The following is a 24,440-nucleotide window of genomic DNA, read 5'->3' on the forward strand; positions in this document are numbered from 1 at the left end:
AGATATTCTCCAATACAATCTTCTTAAAGCTTTATTGTTTTACCCCTCACATTAAGCATATAATCTACCTGGAATTGATTTGTATGTTGTGAGATGGAGTCAAGTTTCACTTTTTTACAATGGAATACCTGATTGACCCATTACTTTCCCCACTTCTTTACGGAGACATCTTTGTCGTGAATAAAATGTCCAGATTCATGTGGACCTGTTTCTGGATTCTCAATTCTGACTCATTAGTCTATTCACCTTTCCCTAATTTCATATTGTACTTTTATTATAAGTATCATCATCCCCATTTTACAAATGAGGAAACTAAGGCACAGAGAGGTTAATTAGCTCGCCCAATTAAGTAATTTGCTAGTTAATGTCAGATCTGGAAATGGAACCCAGGGAGTTTAGTTTTACGGTCTGTGCTCTCAATAAGCTTTACTGCTTCTCAAGCTCAACAGTTCCAAGAACAAACATTTTACGTCACTACATCAAAATAGGCTTTGCGTGAAGCCTTGGGAACAGGCATGCCACCTCTGCACCCTGGATTGGTCCTGGTGTTCCCCGCCCAGCCGCAAACCGAACCGCCGCTGTCCCAGTCCTACCACTAGAGGGCGCGGATAACTTAAACTGGCCGGGGACTTCCCTCCCGCCGCGCCTGGTTACCTTCAGCCAATCATCAAATATTTACCCAAAGCGCAGTTCAAAGCCAAAGTAGAAAGTTGTCTAATCCAGTCTCCATGCAGGACATTAACAAAAAGAGACAAAACAGGACTGATCTATCTGCGTAAGTATCTTCGGGGGAGAAAGACGCCACTCAGTTCCTGGCTAATTCATCTCATCCTTAAAGCACCTTATCCTAAGAAGTCTCTCCAATCTTTCACTCTTCCTAGTGTAAACTAGGTTGTTTGGCATCCTCATGACAACCACTCTTTGGAGGTACTTTTTACAAGGTGTACACTAGAGTGCATTATTATGAGATCAAAAATTAGCTTTTATTTCTCTCGAAAAGACAATAGTACCCCATTACATTTCACTTCCTTAGCAATGTACAGGTTTCTTTGGTCTCTGTCCAATTTCTCTGTGTCCCTTTTAAAGTGTAAAAACCCAAAGTGGACTTTGCACTCTAGTATTCTATCTAGTGTCAGATTTACTTCCCGATTCTTTTTTTTTTTTTTTCCGAAGTCTCACTTCGTCACTCAGACTGAAGTCTGGTGGCATGATCTTGGTTCACTGTAATCTCCACCTCCCGGGTTCAAGTAATTCTGCTGCCTCAGCCTCCTGAGTAGCTGGGATTACAGGCACGCGCCACCACACCTGGCTACTTTTTGTATTTTTAGTAGAGACGGGGCTTCACCATGTTGGCCAATCAATTCCTGACCTCAAATGATCCTCCTGCCTCGGCCTCCCAAAGTGCTGGGATTACAGGCGTGAGCCACCGCACCCACCCTACTTCCCGATTCTTGAATGTTACACTGTTAATATACTGAAGCAATATGCAATTATTCAATGAAGTATTAATAGTTCATCTTTATCAACTTGACAACACAAACCACAAAAAAACACAAAAGTAATGATGCAGCAATATACAACATGCTTAATATTTTAAGTTTTAAAAAAGCTGGGCCGGGTGCAATGGCTCATGCCTATAATCCCAGCACTTTGGGAGCCCAAAGAGGGAGGATCGATTGAGGCTAGGAGTTGATTGCTTCAAGACCAGCCTGGGCAACATAGCAAGACCCCTGTTTTTACCAAGAAAAAAATGTTTTTTAAATTAGCTGGGCATGGTAGTGTGTGCTTGTAGTCCTAGATACTCAGGAGGCTGAGGCAGGAGGATCCCTTCAGCCCAGGAATTTGAAAATGTATTGAACTAGGGTCACAGCACTGCACTCCAGCTTGGGTGACAGAACAAGACCCTGTCTCAAAAAAAAAAAAAAAGAACAGGCTGGACACGGTCGGTGGCTCACACCTGTAATCCCAGCACTTTGAGAGGCCAAGGCAGGTGGATTGCCTGAGGTCAGGAGTTCAAGACCAGCCTGATCAATATGGTGAAACCCTGACTCTACTAAAAATACAAAAATTAGCCCAGCGTGGTGGCTGCCACCTATACTCCCAGCTACTTGGGAGGCTGATGCACGAGAATTGCTTGAGCCCAGGAGGCAGAGGTTGCAGTGAGCTGAGATCACACCACTGCACTCCAGCCTGGGTGACAGAGCAAGACTCCATCTCAAATTAAAAAAAAAAAAAAAAAAAAAAAAAACCACAACCCAGGGAGCACTGAACCTCTGCTTTGATTAAAGTTTTAAAACTTAGATGTTTGTGGACAAAGTCTAGAAGGCAACATGAAGATAAGAAATAATCGATTTGTTAGGTTTTGGGAACTGAGGTTGATTACTTGTTTTTTCATTATTGGCAAATTTTCAAGGACTTTAAAAAAATAAGTAAAATATTTTATGTAGTCAGCAACTTATGGAGCCCACATTACATGTAAGACCCAGGGCTGAGCATTACAAGGAAGACACAACCAGACACAGGTCCTGCTGTTCAGAATAACAGTAGCTGACACAGTACAAATGCTTACTATATCCTAAGTGCTATTATCACCCTATTGCAAAGATTAAGAAAGTGAGGAACAGAGAGGTTAACTAGCTTATCCAAGGTCACAGAGAATAAAAGCAGAACTAGAATTTGAACTCAGCAACTCCAATGTGCAAAGCCTCAGGTTTAACCATTACATCACACTGCCTCTCATGATAGCTTAATAAGAGAGCGAGGGGAGGGGAGGGAAGTGACTTTTGATCATTCAACAAATGTTTTTTGAGCACCTACTATATGTTAGGTACCAGAGTACCAGCTGAGAAGACACTGAAAAGTAAGACAAGCACAGTCCCTGCCTCACAGGGCTCACGGAATACAGATATAGCATTATGGGAATTTGGAGGAGAAAAAGGGAAGAGGACCCATCTCTGAGGTTAAGGGAGAACCACCTCCTTACACTCTGTTTCATTCCTAGCAAAGCACCAACCTTGTGGAGAGAAGAGGGGATAGGAGAGGGGGAACACAAAACCTTAAAATAAAAGTAATGAAAGATTGCATCGATTTATTCAGCAAGCATTTGGAAAGGAAATTCAAAAATAAGGAAAGGGTCAGGTAAGGGGACTAGGATAAACCTTTAAGAGCCTGCCAATATGAGACTCTAGTTCAATTTTTACTCAAATAATCCTTGAGCGTTAGGTGCCAAGCCCTGAGCTAGACTTCAGACATACAACTGTATGTAAATAAGCCACAGCCCCTGCTCTCCAGGAGTTTATACTCTAATGGGGCAGAAAGACTTTTAAGCAAGAAATTCCAGTATCGTGTGCCAAGACAAGTGACCAAAAAGAAGCACAGAATAAGATGGGGCAGTATTCAGGTTGGGATCAGACAGCAAGAAGGTGACATCTATACTGAACAATGATACAGAGCAAACTGGAGTTAGAAACAAAGATGGAAGAGGGAGTGTGATCTAGACTGCTGGAACAGCTCGTGAAAAGCCCTGGAAATGACAGAGAATGCCTAGGATTGCAGTGACACTGGTTTAGAGAGTGGTGCCAATTAATGCCACTAAATTGCAGACTAAATTACTAAATGCTTTCATCACTCTGTCCCAGGTCCAGGAAAGGTTCCAAGCATGGGCTCAACCTAGGGTCAAGTTGAAACAGACTGTTTTCCACCTGATAACCCCAAAGCTGCAGCTTGACTAAGCCGTCTTAGCCCAAGAGGGTTCCACCTGGCGTCCCAGAAGAATGGGGACAGTGTCCTCCACATCTCTGAACCCTACCCGGAATCCAGTACAGTGCTTTGCACACACTGGATCTACTAAACAGACTAAAAGAAAATAAATTCATCTGATGGCATAATTACTATCTCAATTCAAGTCCCCCACATTCCCAGTCCTTACTCCCAAATCCTCTACTGCTGCATATTAGGGCACTCCTTCCCCGTCCTTAGACTCTGCCACTTGGAATTACCAAGGATCTTCGCACAAAGAGAAGTATAGCTTCGTGGATAAAAGCAGAAATTTCGAAATCAGAATAATCTGGGTGAAATCCTCTTAGCAGCTTTATGATATTGAATAAGTCACTCAACCTGCGGCACCCTCCGTTTTCTTCATCTGTGAAACGAAAACAACAGCAGCTTTTTCACTGGGGTTCGCTAAATGAATGTAACTGGGCTGAGTTGAGAATAGTAAATGAGACCGTCTACGTAAGGAGATGATCATGTCTCTTGCCATATAAAGTGCACTTAATAAATGGCAGCTGTAGTAGAATGATGTAGATGGTGATGGTGACGATGTTGGTGATAATAGGAAGGTCAGCTGTCAGTCTTGCAAGTCACTGGCTGTAGTCACAGCAACCCCTACCAGCCCAGGCAGCTTCTTCTAGAAGCAGGCCCTGAACAGGACGTGGGTAAGAGATCCGCTGTCCCTCGAGACTTGGCCTACTCCCGGCACTCCGCGGACAGGCCCAGCCTGCGTCACTTGTCCGCATGCCAGCTCCACCCGGGCGGACACACACATGGTAGGAACGTGAGGGGGCGGGGCCTGTTCCGGCGCCTCTGGGCCAATCGCCAGGTGGAAGGCTCTCAGCCAATGGCAGAGGGGCTCTGGGGCCCTGTGGGCGGGGACTAAGGGAGGAGTTGCGGCGTCATAGGTCACTGGGCGGGCTATGGGCGGGGTCCACGTCGCCTACCGGGGCGGAGCGGGGGTGGCTGGAGCAGTCTGGACAGTCATGGCGGCGACTGTGGCGACGGCGGCAGCTGTGGCCCCGGCGCCAGCGCCCGGCACGGACGGCGCCTCTTCAGTGCACTGGTTCCGCAAAGGGCTGCGACTCCACGACAACCCGGCGTTGCTGGCGGCCGTGCGCGGGGCGCGCTGCGTGCGCTGCGTTTACATTCTCGACCCGTGGTTCGCGGCCTCCTCCTCAGTCGGGATCAACCGATGGAGGTGAGGGGAATCGGGGCTGGGTGGCGGGGACGCAGCCAGGACCCTGACCCTGGGGTGACCGGCGAACAGCACGATCCCCCCAACCCCGCCACGGCTGGAAGGCCAGAGGGGAGAAGCCGAGACCGGGGAAGTAATTCGTCATGGTCCTAACGCGCCGGTGGGCCAGGGTTCAGCCTCTGACAAAGCGCGTTCGCACTGTTACCCCTTTGAGCCTCACAACTGCCTGTGGAACGGAGATCATGATCCCCGTTGTACAGATGAGACCCTTGAGCCCTGGAGACCCAAAGTCGACCTGCCCAAGGACTTGTAGCCAGTGAGTGGCAGAACAGGGGCTCCTGGTCTAGGGCTCTTACGGTCTACTCAGGGAGGAGCGGAAGGGAGATAACGTAGTGTGAGGGCGGGACGGGTTTTTGCTCGCATTCTTCAAGAACCCGTTGCTGGGCTCGGGGAGATCACTCCGAAGCCTCTGGCTCGTTTGAATCCGCCCTACCACCCATCCTGGCTACCCTGCACCCAGACCGTCCTGCCTCTAGGGGTGTCAAGTGACCCTGGCTTAGCATTAAATAAGGTCTTCTCCCCTATATTATAAATAAAGAAGCCAAAGGCGTCTTCAGGTGGAGTCGCTTTATGTTCAAAGCTCCAGAGAATCCAGGGGATTCTCCAGAATGTTTTAAGCCCTGCTCTGGAGCTTTGACCTCGATAGAAAAATTTAAAAGAATCCAAAGTGTCACCCCGTCATCCTCTTGTCATGATTTTAGAGGACAGTAGAGCCATTAGAGATGAGACTTTTATGAACTGTTGTGGTAAGGTTAGGGAGCAGGAAAGCCATGATATCAAGGGCCCCTCTGATGACCCCCCAGGAGATGGAGTCGACATGATCATGGAAAAAGATGAACAGGTCGTTAGTGTATTTTCACTGTAAACAGTATTCAAACTAAAGAGTTTTGAGACATAATGTACCCATCGCTCTTCAGAACACCTAGTGGCAGTCGCTCGGTTTGTTTGCATTGTTCTGGGGAATGTTTGCTTGTGGCCTTGTTGCATCGATGGACAGGGTTATTTCCAGGATACCGTGGCTCTCGGCACACCATTCTTTTCTCTCCAAGGTGTGTGCCCTGCTAAGAGAGTGAGTGCTGCTAGCAGTGGGCCTGTTCAGTGTCCCCTCCTGCCCAGAAGGAACAACTAAGGAGTCCTGTGGAGAGCCTGCCCACAGTTTTCAGGCTGCCTTATTGCTCTGTCTCTGCTCCAGTTTTCTACAGATAGGAGGTTGGGTTTGACAAGCATCATCAAATGACCATCCCTAGTGTGCACATTAAGCCAAGCCTCAGACTTTGCCCTGCACCAGTCGGAGCCAGGCAAATGGAATCCGACTACCTTCTTGTTACATTGTCACAGAGTTTCTTCTTTTATTGGGTTTTGGGGGACATTGCATAGTACTGCCTACTCTTTTTTGATAGGGAAGATTAAAAATCAACAATAAAATTCCTGTTGATTAAACTCCAGTTTGCTAGGAACCAGGTGTTTATGGATTTTTGTGGGTCATCGTTTTGTGATCGTGCTATCAATCTAGTGAAGAAGAAAAAGAATGTGGCTCAGATGCCTGAGTCAAATCCTGAAGTCAGAGGCTGTGTAAGAATGCAGATATTAATTGATCACTTAATGAGTGCCTAATATCTGCCAGGTACTGCTCTAGATATTGCTAGGGATACAGCAGTGAATAAGCAGATGTGTCTGTGCTCCAGAACTCCTGGAGCCTACATTTTACCAACAAACAACCATAATTTAGTGAAACGAAGTGCCATGAGAAACATAAGATAAGGGGACAGACTAGAGCAGTGGTTCTCAATCTTGGCTGCTGTGCATTGGAATCCCATAAGGGTCTTTAAAAGATACCTGGGCCCCTTTCCCCCAATTCTATTTTTTTTTTTTTTTTTTTTTTGAGACGGAGTTTTGTTCTTGTTGCCCAGGCTAGAGTACAATGGCGCAGTCTGGACTCACTGCAACCTCCGCCTCCCGGGTTCAAGCAATTCTCCTGCCTCAGTCTCCCAAGTAGCCAGGATTACAGGCGGCCATCGCCACACCTGGCTAATTTTTTTGTATTTTTAGTAGAGACAGGGTTTCACCATGTTGGCTAGGCTGGTCTCAAACTCCTGACCTCAGGTGATCTGCCCGCCTTGGTCTCCCAAACTGCTGGGATTACAGGGCATGAGCCACTGTGCCCAGCCCCTTTCCCCCAGTTCTGTTAGAATCGTTCTGGGTTATGGCCTGGGCATTAAGGTTTGGGGGTTTTTTGTTTTGTTTTGTTTTGTTTTTTTTTTTTTTTTTTGAGACGGGGTCCTGCTCAAGTGACAAGCCAAGCTGAAATGCAGTGGCATGATCATAGCTCACTGCAGCCTTGACCTCTTGGGCTCAGCGATCCTCCTGCCTTAGCCTCCCAAGTAGCTGGGACTGCAGGCGTGCACCACCATGCCTGGCTAATTTTTGTATTTTTTGTAGAGATGGGGTTTCACCATGTTCTCCAGGCTGGTCTTGAACTCATGGGCTTAAGCAATCACCTGCGTCAACCTCCCAAAGTGCTGTGATTGCAAGTATGAGCCACTGTGCCCGGCCTTGGGCATTAAGGTTTTTAAAGCTCTTATTGCAGCAAAGCTTAAGAAGCACTGGACTAGAGAACCTCAGTCCTGAGACGGGCAACCTAGGAAGTATGTTGCAGTGCATTGGCAGGAAGTCTAATTAATGTTGGCATTCAGAAGAAAGAGATGAAGTAACACAAACAGATTGAATATAATAACTGCTCCTGGGCCTGGAAACAGACACACTCCTACCACCTCCACCATTCTGCTTGCTTCCTGGATCAGTTGAAGGCAGAGCTGCATTCTCTTTTGTGCACAAAGTTGGGGATAGAGGGGAGGGCTGGAGCCAGCCATATCTTGACATGACTGTAGTATGTGTAATCGTCCCGTGGTTGTTTCTGGATTCCAAGAGTGGTCTAAGAGAATTGTGCTGCAGCATGATGTCCTAGCTCTGCAACTGCTTAAGTTGTCTCTGAGAAGCCTCCCTGGGAAGGGCAAGGGACCATCTGCAAGGAGGGGAGGACCCAAAATCTGTGACTCTGTTTCCCTCCTGCTCCTTCTACACTGACTCCCACACAATGTTTTTCTGCAGAGGAAATCAGATTAAAATAACTATGAATGGCACTAAGAGTAAAAACGGACAGAGAAATGCAACTAAGAAATACACATATTGATTAGCAAGAAGAAGCCTAGCATATTTCTTGCCTTGGTGATGGTGGGAAGTTTATGGGCTAATTGTAGCTATATGAGCCTCAGGACTTTTTTTTTTTTTCCAAGTGCTACTTGGCAAAGCCCTTTCGCATTTTCCCCAGCCTCACCTTCCCCAGATTTGCTACATCTAGAAGGAGGTACTGCAGCAAGAAGATAAACTAAAGGAAGATGTGAGCAGTTCCTAGATTTTAAAATGGCCTCTGTGGTTTTTCATTACCTTTCTCTCCCCACTGCAACTTGGATAGGTGTTAGCAACAGTTCCTCTTCCACTTTATTTAAATCATTTTGTCCCTGGCTCTGTGCTGCGCCTCTTTCAGGAGCTTCTGGGACAGAGGGAATTTGTAGAAATAAAATATGTTCCCTCTCAGCCCATTTCTCTCAGAATTGGTAAATGAGGTAAACTGGGAACTTCCCAGGATGCCCCATGAGAACAAGTGTGTCTCTCTTCCCAGATGCTGAGAGCTGAACACTGTTGGACTGTTGGGAAGTGGATTGAGAACTCTAGTCTACTGGCAGGGAAACAGGAGCTTCTCTGAGTTATTCACATTGGTACCTGAGAGAGGCACTTTACCGTTCTGCTGCCAAGGAAATGTTTCTGTTTGCCCAAAGGGGATAAAAACCTTCATCTTTCTCTTTGAAATTAGGAAAGAATAAATATATTTTTAAAATAATAAGAATTTAATATTTAAGTATTTCTAAATATCACTCAGATACTTAGAAATAAATCCCTGCCAGAGATTGTGAGTTTAGGTTATCCTTTTCCATGGGGCTTAAGCTCTCTTAATTACTTAGGAAAAATTAATTTCTATTAATATCCTATGTAGCCAATCTGTGCCAGCCAATGGTATCATCATCGTTGTTAGATAACCTTGCCTTGAAGCAGAGGAACTTGGTCAAGGACAGCCTGGACCCAAAAGAATTCACTGTTATCCTCCCTCCCCCCATTAACAACAAATAAATAAAATATTCCTCAACACAGGATCAGCCATTCCTAGAGAAGGCCTTCCCTAAATATGAGTACTTAATCAAAGGATCTGCTTGTTTTATTCTAAAAGGCTAGCCTTGTAGAGTCCCTGAGTTATAGTGTCCTCTCTATATTTTTGGAAATCCCAGTCTGGTTTTCTCCAGTTCTGCCTGCCTCTGGCTCTAGAGCACTTACATAATAATGTAATTCAGTTGCACATGTTGTCTAATCCAAAGGGTAAGCTTTGCTCTCCCAGGACCATGTGCTCTGAATTTTGGCCATGTGAGCTCAGCTAAGAGCTGCCAAGGGTGAAGTGCCAGCCCCCAACACCACCATCTCCAATGCCCAGGCCAGTTTCCTTCAGAGTCCCCTCATTGGAGTAAAGAGAAATTGGAGTAAAGAGGAGGGTTCTAAGGGACCACAGAAGGCCCAAGGTTCTCTCTGGTGAAAGAATGCATATACCTGCCCACTGAGCCTTTGCCCAGTCGCAGCACTACTCCAAATGTGAGGGACAGCTGTCACCTGGCAGGCCTCAAAGGTAGTACCCTAGTGGTGGCTTCTCATTCTCTGCATTCTCTGGCTGCCTGGAGTCTGGAGATACTGGGGACCCTCCTCACATCTCTGCCTATTGCCTCCCTGTGGTGGCTGTCCTGAGCCCTCCCTTCCCGGGTTGACTCGGGAGGGAAGTTGGAAGAAGCAGAGCATTTCTAGCAGGCCAAAGGGGAGGCAGAAATATGGATGCTAAAGAGAGAAAGTTTAGTACAAACAAACTAGAAGCAAAGAAAGGCAACTTGTAACAGAGACTAGAAGTAAAGTTCAGTTTTCTAGAGTAGTGCTTGTGAAACTTTAATATGCAAATGAATCACCAGGGGATCTTGCTAAAATACAGATTCTAATTTTGGAGGTCTGGGTTAGAGCCTGAGATTCTGCATTTCAACAGACTCCTGGGTGTTTCACAGCCAATGCTGCTGATTGTCAGACCACACTCAGAGGAGGAAAGATCTGGCAGCAGAGGTGTTGCTGGCCTTTGAGTTGGCCTGTGGTGCTCCCTAATGGCTGAGCCCAGGGCAGCACAGCCTCAGCGCTCTGTTTGTTGAGAGGCAGTGGCTGGCTAAAAACGAACATGTCAAGCCTGACAGATTGCCTGGGTTTGAATTCTGGCCACTTACTAGGTATATGATGTTGGGCAAGTTTCATAATCTCTCTATGCCTCAGTTCCCTCATCTATAAAATGGGAATAATAATATTACCTACTTGATTGGGCTGTTTGAGAATTAAATGAGGTAATGTATGTGAAACAAGTAGAATAGTGCCTGTCATTGTAAATGCTTATTAAATGTTAGTCATTGCCATTATTATCATTATTTTTATTTAGTTGCTGGGTTCAGAGTTGGGCCTTCTACCAGCCTCACATCTCTGCTTCCTGCTATAAGCATCTTTTGTGAAAGAAGAAAAGGGCTCTCATAGGATTAGCTGTACTTTAGAGATGCTACGAGGAATCTCTCCTTTTAGTAAATGAGGTCTAAAAATAAAGTTCTATAGAAGGCAGATTGCTACATGTTCTGGAACCTAGATTTCATGTGCATTCCAACCTTATTTATAGCTTCAAATCAAAGTCCTATGCAGCCTGGTGGACTGTGAAGGAAAAGACCCCCAAGGCGCATGGCAAGGACACTCCTGGGAGCTGCAGATGGAGGACCCTGTGTCCTGGGGTTATGAAATTTAAATCACTGCTCCTAGCCCTAGGCATTCTACCTGGCAGGGTCCAGGTTTCAGATGGCATGAGACCATTTGCATGGATTTCTCTTCTTTTCCTTCCAGAAGAGTGGTGAGGCTTGGGGGAGGCCAACACAAGTGACGCACTTGCAGCTCCCTGTTCCTTTTCTGGAGGTGTCAGTTTTTCAAAAACAGAAATTCACAGAGGTGGAGCTTTTGGTTTGCATAAAGCAGCATTCAACCTGTTTGTCTTCCATCCCAACCTCTCAGAGAGTCTTCCTCATGCTCTTTTGCAAACATGATGCTTTGAGCCGAGCCCAGGGCTCAGCCCATGCTAGAATGTGGGTCGGTGGCATTGGCCGTAGGAGTGTGTCAAGTTGTGTACGTCAGAGGCAGCAGTGGGGGCTGGTTCTAGTTGGCAGCCTGGGGATAGTCACTGCTTCTGTAAGCCTCCAGTAGTCAGGGAATGTGACTGTGATGTGCCATTCCTATTGTTGACAGAGAAGAATGCTGGGGATGGGTGGAGACCCAAGGGGTAGATAGCAGGTGCCTCAGAGGTATCTGTGACATATGCAGATTGACCTGTGGGTTCTTGAAGAAGAAGATAAGAATGCCAGTGGATTACCTGTAGTCACATTGCTATTAGAGAAAAGGATTCCAAACTCCTGAGGGCCTGCAGAATCTCAGCCCCTGGAACAGAGTTGGTGTGCAACTAGAAATCTTTAGAAATGGGGCACAGAGTCCTCACGGTGGCTCACGCCTGTAATCCCAGCACTTTGGATGGCTGAGGAGGGCGGATCACTTGAGGTCAGGAGTTCAAGACCAACCTGGCCAACATGGTGAAACCCCATCTCTACTAAAAATATTGTTTAAAAAATTAATTGGGTGTGGTGCACATACCTATAACCCCAGCTACTCGGAAAGCTGAGGCAGGAGAATCGCTTGAACCTGGGTTGGGGAGGTTGCAGTGAGCCGAGATCACGCCACTGCACTCCAGCCTGGGCGACAGAGCAAGACTCTGTCTCAAAAAGTAAATAAATAAATAAAAAAGGGCACAGAGAGGAAAATGTGGGTTTCAGAGTGACCACCCTAGGTTCCTGAATCCCCAGCTTTGTCACTTAACAGCTATGGTCTTAGGCAAATTAATTCACCTCTGAGTGTCTCAGTTTCCTCATCTATAAAATAAGGATGGTACTATTTCCTTCAAAATAGTTGAGAGAATTAAATGCAGAAATGCACTTAAAAAGTATGACAGAACCAAAATCCCATTGATAACCTTGGTTGCCTCTGGGGAGTGAGGGAGGGGAAAACCCTTTTTACTATGTACCGCTTTGTCACTGGAATTTTGAGCCACATGAATAGTTTATCTGGTTATAATGTTAATTTAATTTAAAAATAAAACGCTGAAGGCACTCAGCAAATGTTAATGTCCTTTCCCTTTCCCCTGGTGATCCAGGTCTCCTGCTGAAGTTCTTGCCTAGCTGCGGTCTTCCCCACCCCCACCCCCACAAAAATGTGAAGATAGCTATTGAGAAGTACCTTTTAAGGCCTTCTCCCTCTTGGGATGAGAACCTGATCACCAGAGCCCTGGAGAGGCCTGGAGAGTGAGCCACCTGCCAAACAAAGCTCTGGGAACTAGGGACCCATTGCAGGCTGTGAGGCTGTGGCAGCAGAAATACGCATGGCCCAGAGCATGCATGCAGAAAGTCAAGGAGTCTTTTCCACCAGAGTAAGGAGGATTTTCCCAGCTATGGCAGTCTGGTCCTCTGCTAAGAGGACCTTAATGCTTCATAGCACAGTATTGCACTGGCTTTTCAGATGGCTCCCATGTGAGTCTCACAACAACCTCATGCTGGGCAGATACTTATATCTAGCCCCAGAGACTGCGAGGGAGTAAGTGACTTGCCTCTGATCACACAGAAACACCACACTAGGAACAGCTCACATTTATCTCATGATGTCTGTGTGCCAGGCACAGTGCTAAATGTTTTTCACACATTATTCGATTTTCTTTTCTTAGCAATTTTATGAGATGGGTACTAACATCAGCTTCACATTACCGGCGAGAAAACAGGCAAAGAGGTTAGGTTATTGCCTAAAGTCACACAGCTAGTAAGTGGCAAGGCCAGGGTTTGAAGCAGAGCAGCGCTGATCCACTACCACATCCCTCCTGGGCTGGAACCCAGGCCTCTCCAGCCCTAGTGATCATGAGGCTGCCTGTTGGGCATAAACAGCGAACCAGTTTCTCCCTGCTTTGTTAGGAAAGAGAGCCACTCTTCATGATGTTATCACTAACAAGGCCTGTGTGGACTCCGCAGGTTCCTACTTCAGTCTCTGGAAGATTTGGACACAAGTTTAAGGAAACTGAACTCCCGCCTGTTTGTAGTCCGGGGACAGCCAGCCGACGTGTTCCCAAGGCTGTTCAAGGTAAGCGTGCAGAGCCCCAGAGAAGACAGTGAGATTCTGTCCCTGAGGGTTTCCCCACAGCCTGAGTGATATGATATTCTGACTGAGGGAATGGAAACATCAGGGCTGGTCTGGCTGTTGCTGCTAGAGAAGTTGGGAGCAAAGGCAGCCAGTTAGCTTGCTCTTGGAATGGAAACTGTGTTAAGGAAAAAAATTCTGGGAAACCAGTGTCTTGTTGGAAAGCTCTCAGCTCAGTCTAGACATAGGATGTGGTAAGTCATTCCACTCTGGATGCCACTGGCTTCCTTCAATGTTTTCTTGGCTCAAGCCAGCCAGATTTATTAGGGTTCCTTCTAGGCCAAGACTTTGAGGGTGGGGTTTCATGTCTAGCAAGGTACATTTCCCATCTTGCTTTGCTCTGCTTATTGGGAAAAGTCAGCCTTTTCTGCCGGGCGAGGTGGCTCACGCCTGTAATCCCAGCACTTTGGGAGGCCGAGGCAGGCGGATCACGAGGTCAGGAGATCCAGGCCATCCTGGCTAACATGGTGAAACCCCGTCTCTACTAAAAATACAAAAAATTAGCTGGGCATGTTGGCTGGTGCCTGTAGTCCCGGCTACTCGAGAGGCTGAGGCAGGAGAATGGCGTGAACCCGGGAGGCGGAGCTTGCAGTGAGCCGAGATTGTGCCACTGCACTCCAGCCTGGGCAACAGAGCAAGACTCCGTCTCAAAAAAAAAAAAAAAAAAGGTCAGCCTTTCTGAGGAAGCTTTCTTGTTTCCCATGGGGTAAATGATTGATAGAAATCTTCATTTTGGTGCCACATAGGTTTCTGTTTGCAGTAACAGGGGGCCAGTCCACTTTTCCCTCAATCCCTTTAAAAAGTATATTCCAAGGCCCACATAGAGGCACAGGAACTCATAGACTGCCATCACCCTCAGCAGCACACAATGATTGTCATGCCCCTCCCCACCCTAACTCCGAGACAAAAGGAAAAGTCATGTCAAGGCAAACAGCTTAGTGAATACATCATCCTCCAATTCCCCTCCCCGTACCCCCACACATAATTGTGCATACATGTACAAATCACACAGTGCTAGTAATTGCCCACATTCATTGAGCGCTGCCTATGAGTCAAGCGCTGTTCCCAGTGCTTGTTTACATCAACTGAGTTCTTCCTCACAGCAGGCCTAAGAGGTGGCTACTGCTATCCCGATTTACAGGAGAGGAAACAGTCATTGGTTGTGAAGTTAATAAGTGACGATCTTGGATTCTGACTCTAGAGCTGTATCCTTACCCACCATACCATATAAATACGTTTGCCTCCCTTCTCCCCTCGACATTGCCCTTTTTCTCCCCCAGCAACTCAGAGGCCAACCCACTTATATCCCAGAGATATAGCTAGGTCATCCATTCAGTCATGTAATGTATTTTTATTGAGCTTCTGCTAGGTACTAGGCCCCATACTAGGTATAAGGGTAATGATGATGAGTGAGACAACATGGTTTCTGCTCTGAGAGTTCACACTAATAGGGGAAACAGGCAAGTGTATCATTGTCATATAATACATGCTGCAGTGGAAAAAAGACAAGGTGCAGAAGAATTATATTGAAGGAGGAAGTCAAGAAGGCTTCTTGGAGAAAATGTCATTTAATAATATTGTTATCATTCACAGGTTACAATGAGTATTCAGTGATGTAACCTATATGAACTATAAGCATGGTACCTGGCATATAGCAAGGGCTCAATCAATGTTTAATGCTGATATCCTCGAATGAGTGATAACTGGCCCTGCTAAGGACCCAGTCCCCGGGCAGGGCTGAGTCAGGACCAGACCAGCCTGTGCATGGCTAGGACATTTGCCCCTGTGGTTCAGAGCTTTCAGAGACTATGACCAGAGACTTTGGAGAATGTGTTTTTCTTCTTGCAAGTTGCATGCTCTAGGGCTTTCTGTGGGTTGACTGTACAATCATTCACTGGGCCAACTTGCTATGAGATCTAGAAATTCCTACCAGAAATGACTAAAGGCTTAGGAAAGAACTTCCTCCTTTTCAACATGTAGCCCCTCTGGTCAGTTTCCTCTGACCTCCAGACTAAGGATCGCTTCCCCTTTCCTGACTCTCTCAGGGCTGGAACCTATTAGCTCTGTTTGCTATTGGCCTCAGGAGTGTTGCTGTGGAAACAATTAAGACACTTCACATAGCACAACTCTGCCAAGAAAACTAGGCCACAAGTCTGCAGGGCTGTGAGAAGCTCTGGGAAAAGCTTGCTGAGCAGGCAGAAGGCTGTGGTCCTGTCCCACCTGTGAGTCAGTGCCACTCTCTGGGACTGGGGGTTTCCCAGGAGCGTTGTATTTATGGCCTCCTGCCGCATTCTCCTACCTCAAGGACACAGCAAGTGCACAAGGCTGCCTGCCTCTCTCCCAACTCCACTGTTGCCGTGCTGTTGGCTTCGCCACACTGCCTGCCCTCCTCAAACTTTCTGAACCTCAGCTTGTTTGCTTTCCAGATCAAATCCCTGTTCCTAGTTTTTTCTGCTGCCCATCAGACAGGTCTCTAGACTAGCTCTGTTCTCTCCCAGGAAGGAACTGAGAGTCCAGCTTCCCCCTCCTCCCCAAACACAGTGTTGAGCATAACAGATCCTCTCCCCACAGGAATGGGGAGTGACCCGCTTGACCTTTGAATATGACTCTGAACCCTTTGGGAAAGAACGGGATGCAGCCATCATGAAGATGGCCAAGGAGGCTGGTGTGGAAGTAGTGACGGAGAATTCTCATACCCTCTATGACCTGGACAGGTAAGAGATGGGGCCCAGGGATCAGGTTACCAATTGTGAGAGTTAGTAATTTGGGCCCCTGCTGAGCGGAACTCAGAGAGGTTCAGCATTAGGGCCACCTGACCCAGGAGGCATGGCATCTTCTAGAAGCTGGAGGAGAATAGGCCAGAGTCAGGACCTGTAGAACAGGTCACAAAGAGCTTTACCCCATTGAGGTGGCAGAGAGGCTTGTTAGGCCCAAGGCATGGAAGCAGTGAGGACCCACACTCAGGGTATTTACAAATCTGCTCCTAGTATGCCCGAGTCCCACCTGTGCCTCATACTCCCACTTCCATCCTGCTCAACAGCTGCCCTCTGACCTCAGTGGACCCTGTCTGTTACCCCTCCAACAGACCTCTGTTCACACAGGTCCAGTTTTTGTACCTAAGATGAGTTCCTAGGCTGGGCATGCTGGCTCATGCCTGTAATCCCAGCACTTTGAGAGGCCAAAGTGAGAGGATCGCATGAGTCCATGAGTTCAAGATCAGCCTGGGCAACATAGTGAGACCCCCGTCTCTACTAAAAATAAATATATTAGCCATGCATGGTGGGACATGCATGTAGTCCCAGTTACTGAAGAGGCTGAGGTTGGAGGATCACTTGAGCCCAGGGGCTTGAGGCTGCCATGAGCTGTGATCATGCCACGTCACTCCAGCCTGGGTGACAGAGCAAGATCCTGTGTCAAAAAAAAAAAAAAGAGTTCCCAGGTTCTATGACTATCTGGGTTTCCAGGCCATGTTGCTTGGTGGCGGGGAGGGCTCTAGAGATCCCTGCAGGGAGCTGCTAACTACAGAGGAGCCTCCTCCCCTGGTGACAGCCTCTGTGCTTTCAGAGATTCTAGGAGGAAATCCTCTCCTCCCCTTCCCTGCCATGCCAGAGCTGTCACCCTCCTGCTGCTGCTGCTGCTGCTGCTGTTGCTGCTGCTGCCAAGCCAGCAGCCGCCGCCGCTCCCCACCCCCACTTCCCAACCCAGTGCTGGCTGCCAAGAAGCCAGGTCACACAGCTGTGCACGTGAGCCGGGCCCTCAGGAGGAGAGGCTGGGTGTGGAGATCCTCCTCCTGCTGCGTGCCAGAGGAGGGGGAGGCATAGCAGAGGCAGCAGCCGACCATATATCTCCACTAACGTGGGGAGAGCAAACTGAGAAATGAACTCACCCAGCCAGATGGGCCTTGCGTAAGCTACTTCTTGGCCAAGAAGAGCCCCGGGAATGTGGCTCCATACCATCCCAATTCATCCTTATATAAACAGCCTCCGTTCTCTTCTTCGCCCTCTGATACTCCTTCCTTCTTGCATGAGTGCAGTTATGTTTTCCCTGGTCATGAAAAATACTTTGTAAACTACAAGACTCTCTTTAAGTATCAGTTGTGGCTATGAACTCTAGCTCCAGTCTCTGAATTTGGGAGGATAAGCTGTCTTCCACCTCTCTGTTCAATGTTCTAATAAATGGAGGCTAAGAAGGGGATGATTTTCCAAGAAAGGAACATGTCTGCTATTCCTTATGATGTTAGAGTTAAAAAAAAAAAAAAAAAAAAAAAAACATGTCTTCAGCTCTTATCAAAGAACTTTCTCCAGGGCTTACATGGGTGGTAGAGGCCTATGGGGATTCCCTTAGCTTGGACAGATAGGCCAAGTGCCAAGCAGGCTAGTAGGGATTTTTCTGTGATTAGAGATTTTGTCAGTCTCTGTCTTTAGGCGGCTCTGCGTCAACACCAGGGAGCCCGGAATTGAGTCCCAGCTCTGGCCCTGCCTTGCTCCATTACTGAGGCACCTGCTTCAGCTCTCTGGGCTTTATTTTCCCTCTCGGTAAAATGGAGATGCGGCCTCCCTTGCCCCCTCCTTTCCACTCAGGCATGGGACCTGTGAGTGGATGAGGAAAGCCACCCTCAAAGCCTTCAGAGTCTGGGTTCTTTTTTGGGTGGGCAGGGACCCACATCACAGGGCCATGTGGGTAACACTAGCTGTGCTTTGGGCTCCCCAGGATCATTGAGCTGAATGGGCAGAAGCCACCCCTTACATACAAGCGCTTTCAGGCCATCATCAGCCGCATGGAGCTGCCCAAGAAGCCAGTGGGCTCGGTGACCAGCCAGCAGATGGAGAGCTGCAGGGCCGAGATCCAGGAGAACCATGACGAGACCTACGGTGTGCCCTCCCTGGAGGAGCTGGGTGCGTACTTCCTGCCCAGAGCCGCTTGTGCTGGTGCCTGCTTTTGTGTAAAGAAATTCTTTGTGAAAGTAATGCATGTCATTATAGAAAGGTTAGAAAGCACAGGAAAACAAAAATGGAAATGGCAGTCACTATTACTCCACCACCCAGAGGTAACCACAATTAATTTTAAACTATGTCCTTCTAGTATTTGTTCTGTTCATACTCATACATGTAATCTTCTGTTTCTGGTTCTAGATCATGCCTCTATTTTTGTACTAACCTCTCGCAGACAATACAGGCACTGCCTGGTGCTGGTGTCCATGGGCTTCTCAGTAACAAGATAGCTAGTATTGCTTCTGTTGAAAGCAGGGAATCTGTCAGCCTCTCAGATTACTAACTACACTCTTTCACCCCTCCCTCTTTCTTACCTTTTTTTTTTCTTTTTGAGACGGAGTCTGGCTCTGTTGCCCAGTCTGGAGTGCAGTGGCACAGTCTTGGCTCACTGCAACCTCCACCTCCCGGGTTCAAGCAATTCTGCTGCCCCAGCCTCCTGAGTAGCTGGGACTACAGGCGCCTGCCATCACGCCCAGCTAATATTTGTATTTTTAGTAGAGACGGGGTTTCACCATGTTGGCCAGGCTGGTCTTGAACTGGTGACCTCAAGTGATCCACCCACATCGGCCTCCCAAAGTGCTGGGATTACAGACGTGAGCCACACCTCCAGTCTTTTGATCTGAACAAAGCTATTAGCCTTTTTCACCTGAAAACCACAGTTGTTGCCAGCTAATCTGAAAAGGCAGGAGGTCCGGGATTGTTGTCATCTACCTGGAGCGATAAGGGTGCAGGGGAAAGCAGAGAAAATAGTGACTGTGGGAAGAGAACCAAGTTGACCTAGAAAACGCTAAAACTTTAAGGATTATCTAACCCCCAGTAGCACCGAGACACTGTGGTTTAATTCTCATAAAGTTCAAATAACAGAACAGCCGTGCCGGGCTATCACTGAAATGGTCAAACCTCCTGTCTTGTGACCTTTCCTTCTCTTCAGGGTTCCCCACTGAAGGACTTGGTCCAGCTGTCTGGCAGGGAGGAGAGACAGAAGCTCTGGCCCGCCTGGATAAGCACTTGGAACGGAAGGTATGGGCCGTTTCTGAGACACAGAGCTGCAGATACTGATATCCACACAGCAGGAGATACAGGTCATGTCCATGTCCTTTAGTCCCTCTTAGCTCACATTGTTTGGAAAATGAAAAATCCTCCTATCCTCCTGATGGCCATAACAACAGCAACACTAACAGCAACTACCATTTAGAGAGTACTTACCATGTGCTGGTCACTAGGCTCAGCATTTCTGGGTTAAGCACCTGCTGGCATTTCTTTTAATCTTTCCAACAGCCCTGCAAGGTAGGTACTAAGCTGTTCATTCTACAGATTACAAAATTGAGGCTTAGAGAGGTTAAGTAACCTGCCTGAGGTCACAAAGTTAGTAATTACAGGTTGAGTATCCCTTATCCAAAGTGCTTGGGACCAAAAGTGTTTCAGATTTTAGATTCTTGAATTAGGAATGCTCACCTTATAACACAGTAAGACCTTGTTCTATGTTATTCTAAAGCTATGTCGGATTGCTTTTCTTTCATCTGTGGGCAGGTTCCCCCTACTAAGAGGATATCTGGTTAGTAAAATCTATAAGATTATTTTGTGTTGATGTGTCTCCGCACCTTTTTGCTGGAACTCTTTCAGCGTGTTGATTTCCATATGCTTGGACACAGAGCAAATGGCCCACCTCCCAGTGCAGTGAGAACTGGGGAGGAAAGAAGCCCAGGCCTCAGAGGCACAGTGTCACAAAGTCCTCACTCCCCTGCAGCTAGAGGAGCAGAGAAAGTTCTCATGTCCGAGAACAGTCAGCTCCTAGTTTCCTGCCCCCTGCAGCTGGTTTATAAAATCTCAGCTTTTTCTATGCCTGCTAAGATGGCTAGGTATTTTGCCTAGCAGCCAGATGATGACGATAATAGAACAAGGAGGCCAAGGCAAATCTACTTGGGAAGAATGTTCTCCAGCCCTGGAGGTGTCCAGTCAACAGTGAAGGCCCACAGCCTCGATGTTTCTACCTGGTTGTTTCCTTCAGCCTGGGACGAAAGCAAGCCCCACAGACTTAAAGGATGAGACTAGCTATCTCTGTCCACATCAAAAGGTTCACCTAGAGATTCTTGGGCCCAGTTTGAAGACAAAGGTTGGGCCAAGGGGCAGAAGGGTGGAGATGACAAATGGGATTGCAGGAGTAGAATAAGGCTTAAACCTGTAAAGAGCTATCATCTATGGTTAGTTTTTATCAGCTGGAGAACATTTTGTAGAAGGATGTCCCTTAGGTCACCGACAGGAGCTCCTTTTCCACATACCCCCAGCGGGCGGGCCCCTTCTCTCAAGGGCCCTTACGCCATGGACACATTCAGACTCAGTGGTGCCCAGAGGAAATACTGTGTCCTGCACATCTGGGAGAACAAATGGTGCTAGAGATACAGGAGTTGAACCTGATTTCAGGATGTTTATTTTAGCTTCCTTCAGTTCTCCAAATCTGAAGGGAGCACCTACTCATGCCAGTTTAGCAATACTAGATAGAAGAAGGTATGTGCCTCTTTTCCGAAGGCACCAGGAAAAGTCCCAAGGCATGTTTTCATTGTCCTGGTTTGGGTCATGTGACTGTCCCTGACTCAATGACTGTGGCCAGGTATAGGAGGTGGTGCTTTCCCTGGCCAGACTTGCATCATGAGTCCGCTCCCAGAACTGGAAGGTAGGTTTAGCTCTGCTTTATCCACTCGGACTAGGATCAGGGAAGGCTGATTCTCCACAGGAATATGAGATGCTGTTACTGAAAAGCAGAGGAAGCTACATGATCTTTACCACTGGGTTACTCAATAGTAGATGAGGGCAAGCATCTCTCTATAAAAGTATTCTGATTATTAAATTAAAAAGGAATGGTGGAATTTGAATACCACCATTTTGTAACCCTCAATAATGATGCATTATGTATTGGTGACTGCTGACACCATAGAAGGGGGCAAGCATTATGTGCCCCCTGTAGTCTTGTCAAAGGGATCAAACCTGAGTTCAGTCCAGTTTCTGGTACCAGCCACCAATGTGCAGGTGATACACAGGACACAGCACTTGTTGAACTGCACCATGAGTGTACAGTCAGCAAAATCCAGACTGTGGGAATCTTGGCAAGTCAGATAGCCTGGGTTCTTTCCCAGAACAATGGAAAGGAAAAGAAAAAAATGGCAGAAAATGTGCAGATTAAAAGAAAATTAAATAACATATTAAAGTTTTTTTTAAGGCCAGGCACAGTGACTCACACCTGTAATCTCAGCACTTTGGGAGGCCAAGGCCAAGGATCTCTTGAACCTAGGAGTTCAAAACCAGCCTGGGCAACATGACAAGCCTTCATCTCTAAATAAAAACAAATTAGCCGGGTGTGGCAGCATGTGCCTGTAGTGCCAACTACTTGGGAGGCTGAGGTGGGAGAATCACTTAAGCCCAGGAAGTCATGCCACTGCACTCCTGCCTGGGTGACAGAGAGTGGGGTCTCAGAAATAAAAGAAAAAGAATCCCAGCACTTTGGGAGGCCGAGGCAGGTGGAGCACTTGAAGTCAGGAGTTCGAGACCAGCCTGGCCAACATAGTGAAACCTCATCTCTACTAAAAATACAAAAACTAGTTAGGCATGGTGGCGAGTGCCTGTAATCCCAGCTACTTGGGAGGTTGAGGCACGAGAATCGCTTGAACCTGGGAGGCGGAGGTTGCAGTGAGACGAGATCATGCCACTGCACTCCAGCCTGGTTGACAGAATGAGACTCTGTCTCAAAAAAAAAAGAAAACTGAGTAGCTGGGATTACAGGCTCCCACAATCATGCCTGGCTAATTGTTGTCCTTTTAGTAGAGACAGGGTTTCACCCTGTTGGCCTGACTGGTCTCAAACTCCTGACCGCAAGTGATCCTCCTGCCTCAGCCTCCCAAAGTGCTGGAATTACAGGCATGAGCCACCACACCCGGGCAGAAATAAAGTTTTTTAAATGGCCAAGACTAAATTGTAATACCTGGGAATGCACATTTGGGTAAAAAAAAAAAAAAAAAGCTACTTAAACACAAAGAATAACTGTGAAAAGATAAAGTCCTTCCTTTCAAACGTTTTGCCAAAATAGAAAAATGTAAACATTTCAGAAATGCAGAACGTGTTTATTATAAAAGCTGAGGTAGGGGTTGCATATACTGGGGGGCAGGAGGGAACTATTCCTGGGATGAGCACATAGACTCTTGGGGTGGCTGTCAAAGCTCTGTTTCCCAAACCTTGGTGGCTATTGCGTGGATGTTCGCCTTAGAATAATTCATTAAGTCACACATGTGTGTGATTTTCTGTATCCAAGTTTCATTTAAAATAAAAATATTTTAAAAGCTGGGGGCTAGCAAGGGTGTGTACACGCAAAAATACCTAGTGTCTGTTAGAAGTGCTTAACCTGATACCACAGGGGTTACCTGCAGAGGAGGAAGCCTTGAGGTTGCGACTTGAAGGAAGAGTCTCAGTTAACCAGGTGAAGGTGAGGGAAAGGAAGACAGTGGTCCAGAGGCAGCTGCTTGTGCAGAGGCAAAGGCCAGTGAGAGCAGATGCGTAAAGAAGAGGGGCAGCAGGAGGCGGAGGGTACAGTGAGCCGAGATCACACCACTGCACTCCACCCTGACCCTGTCTCAAAAAAAAGGGGCAAGAGACAGAGCTGGAAAGGCCTGGGTGCTGGGGAGCCACAGAAGCTTTCATGAAGATTTGGGCTCTGTCCTCAGAGCAACAGGAAGCCCACTGTGTACATTATCCCGAGCAACAGGCATTACATCACTCTGGTCCCAGCGTGGAGAATGAGTTAGCGGGGGATGGGAGTGGACGCAGGGAGGCCAGTCAGGAGGCTGCCACAGTTGTCCAGTCTAGATATGACCTTAGCCTGAACCAGGTTGGTGGCAGCAGGGAATGGAAAGAAAAGGACAGATTTGGGAAATATTTAGGCAGTAGAATTGACAGGACTTGGTGAGGGGACAAAGGTGATGGCTAGGATTGTGCCTTGGGCAGCTAGGTAGCTAGCAGTGTATTATCTGAGGTAGGGAGGCCAATGGAAGGGTGGGTTAAAAGAAAAGGGCACATCTCCCTTGAGCTGCCTGAGAGGCAGCCAAGTAGAGGTTTCTAGCAGGCAGCTGGGTGGAGCAATCTGGGCTAGAGCTATGGATGTGGTGGTTGTCTGCAAAGGGGTGGAACTGGGAGCCATGGGCCTGGATGAGCTTGCTGAGGCACACAGTTGAGTAGAGAACCTAGAGCTGAGCCCTGGGTACCCACATTTAAGGGAGAGGCAGAGGAGGTGGAGCTGGTGAAAGACCAAGAGCGCCAGGCAGCTGGGAGATACCAGGAGATGTGGAGTCACAGAGGCCAAGGAATCAAGAGGATAAGATAGCACAGCTGGCAGGTATAGCGCTGCTGAGAGATCCCAAAATACAAGGTCAGAAAGTGCCTGCTGGACTCAGTGGCACAGAAGTCACAGGAGACTCTTGTGGGAACCAGCCTTGTGGTCACCTGAGGTTTGGAGTTAGAGACCAGCCTGGCCAACATGGCGAAACCCCATGTCTACTAAAAATACAAAAATTAGCCAGGTGTGGTGGCAGGTGCCTATAATCCCAGCTACTCGGGAGGCTGAAGAGAGTCAAGGTTGTGAAACAGTATCATGGAGAAGAGGAGAGGATGTTGGGAGTTAAGAAAGTGAAAATAGGCCGGGCACAGTGGCTCACACCTATAATCCCAGCACTTTGGGAGGCCAAGGTGGGCGATCAGGAGAATCCCTTGAACCCGGGAGGTGGAGGTTGCGGTGAGCCGAGATCACGCCACTGCACTCCAGCCTGGGCGACAAGAGCAAAACTCTGTCTCAAAAAAGAAAAATAAATAAATAAATAAAGTCGTGAGAGACTGCATGGAACAGCAAGTCAGGAAAGTAAAGTCCTATGCCAGCAACCAGTGATGATAAAAACATGACCAGTAATGTTATATGACACATGGCCCCAGAAATGAATGATTCCATTGGTCCCCAGGAATGGATTGGAAGTTTCCTCCTTCCCCAGCTGCTG

The 24,440-nt window shown here is 47.4% G+C and overlaps 1 protein-coding gene across 2 annotated transcripts in view; it reads left to right on the forward strand.

Annotated features, from left to right (window-relative positions):
* The first annotated feature begins 4,650 nt into the window (after positions 1-4,650).
* The window catches only part of CRY2 (cryptochrome circadian regulator 2), a 35,878-nt gene continuing 16,088 nt past the window's right edge, over positions 4,651-24,440 (forward strand). The window contains exons 1-5 of one of the 2 annotated variants that reach the window (XM_003808231.4): positions 4,651-4,972; positions 13,255-13,363; positions 15,992-16,134; positions 18,131-18,315; positions 19,343-19,431. In XM_003808231.4, coding sequence (XP_003808279.1) covers positions 4,695-4,972; positions 13,255-13,363; positions 15,992-16,134; positions 18,131-18,315; positions 19,343-19,431 — 804 coding nt within the window. In that variant the 5' untranslated portion in view covers positions 4,651-4,694. The remainder of the gene's footprint in view (positions 4,973-13,254; positions 13,364-15,991; positions 16,135-18,130; positions 18,316-19,342; positions 19,432-24,440) is intronic. The other variant, XM_063608401.1, reaches the window with a different exon arrangement.

The sequence above is a fragment of the Pan paniscus genome, chromosome 9 (assembly GCF_029289425.2).
Source record: "Pan paniscus chromosome 9, NHGRI_mPanPan1-v2.0_pri, whole genome shotgun sequence".
In the NCBI taxonomy this organism is placed as follows: Eukaryota; Metazoa; Chordata; class Mammalia; order Primates; family Hominidae; genus Pan; species Pan paniscus.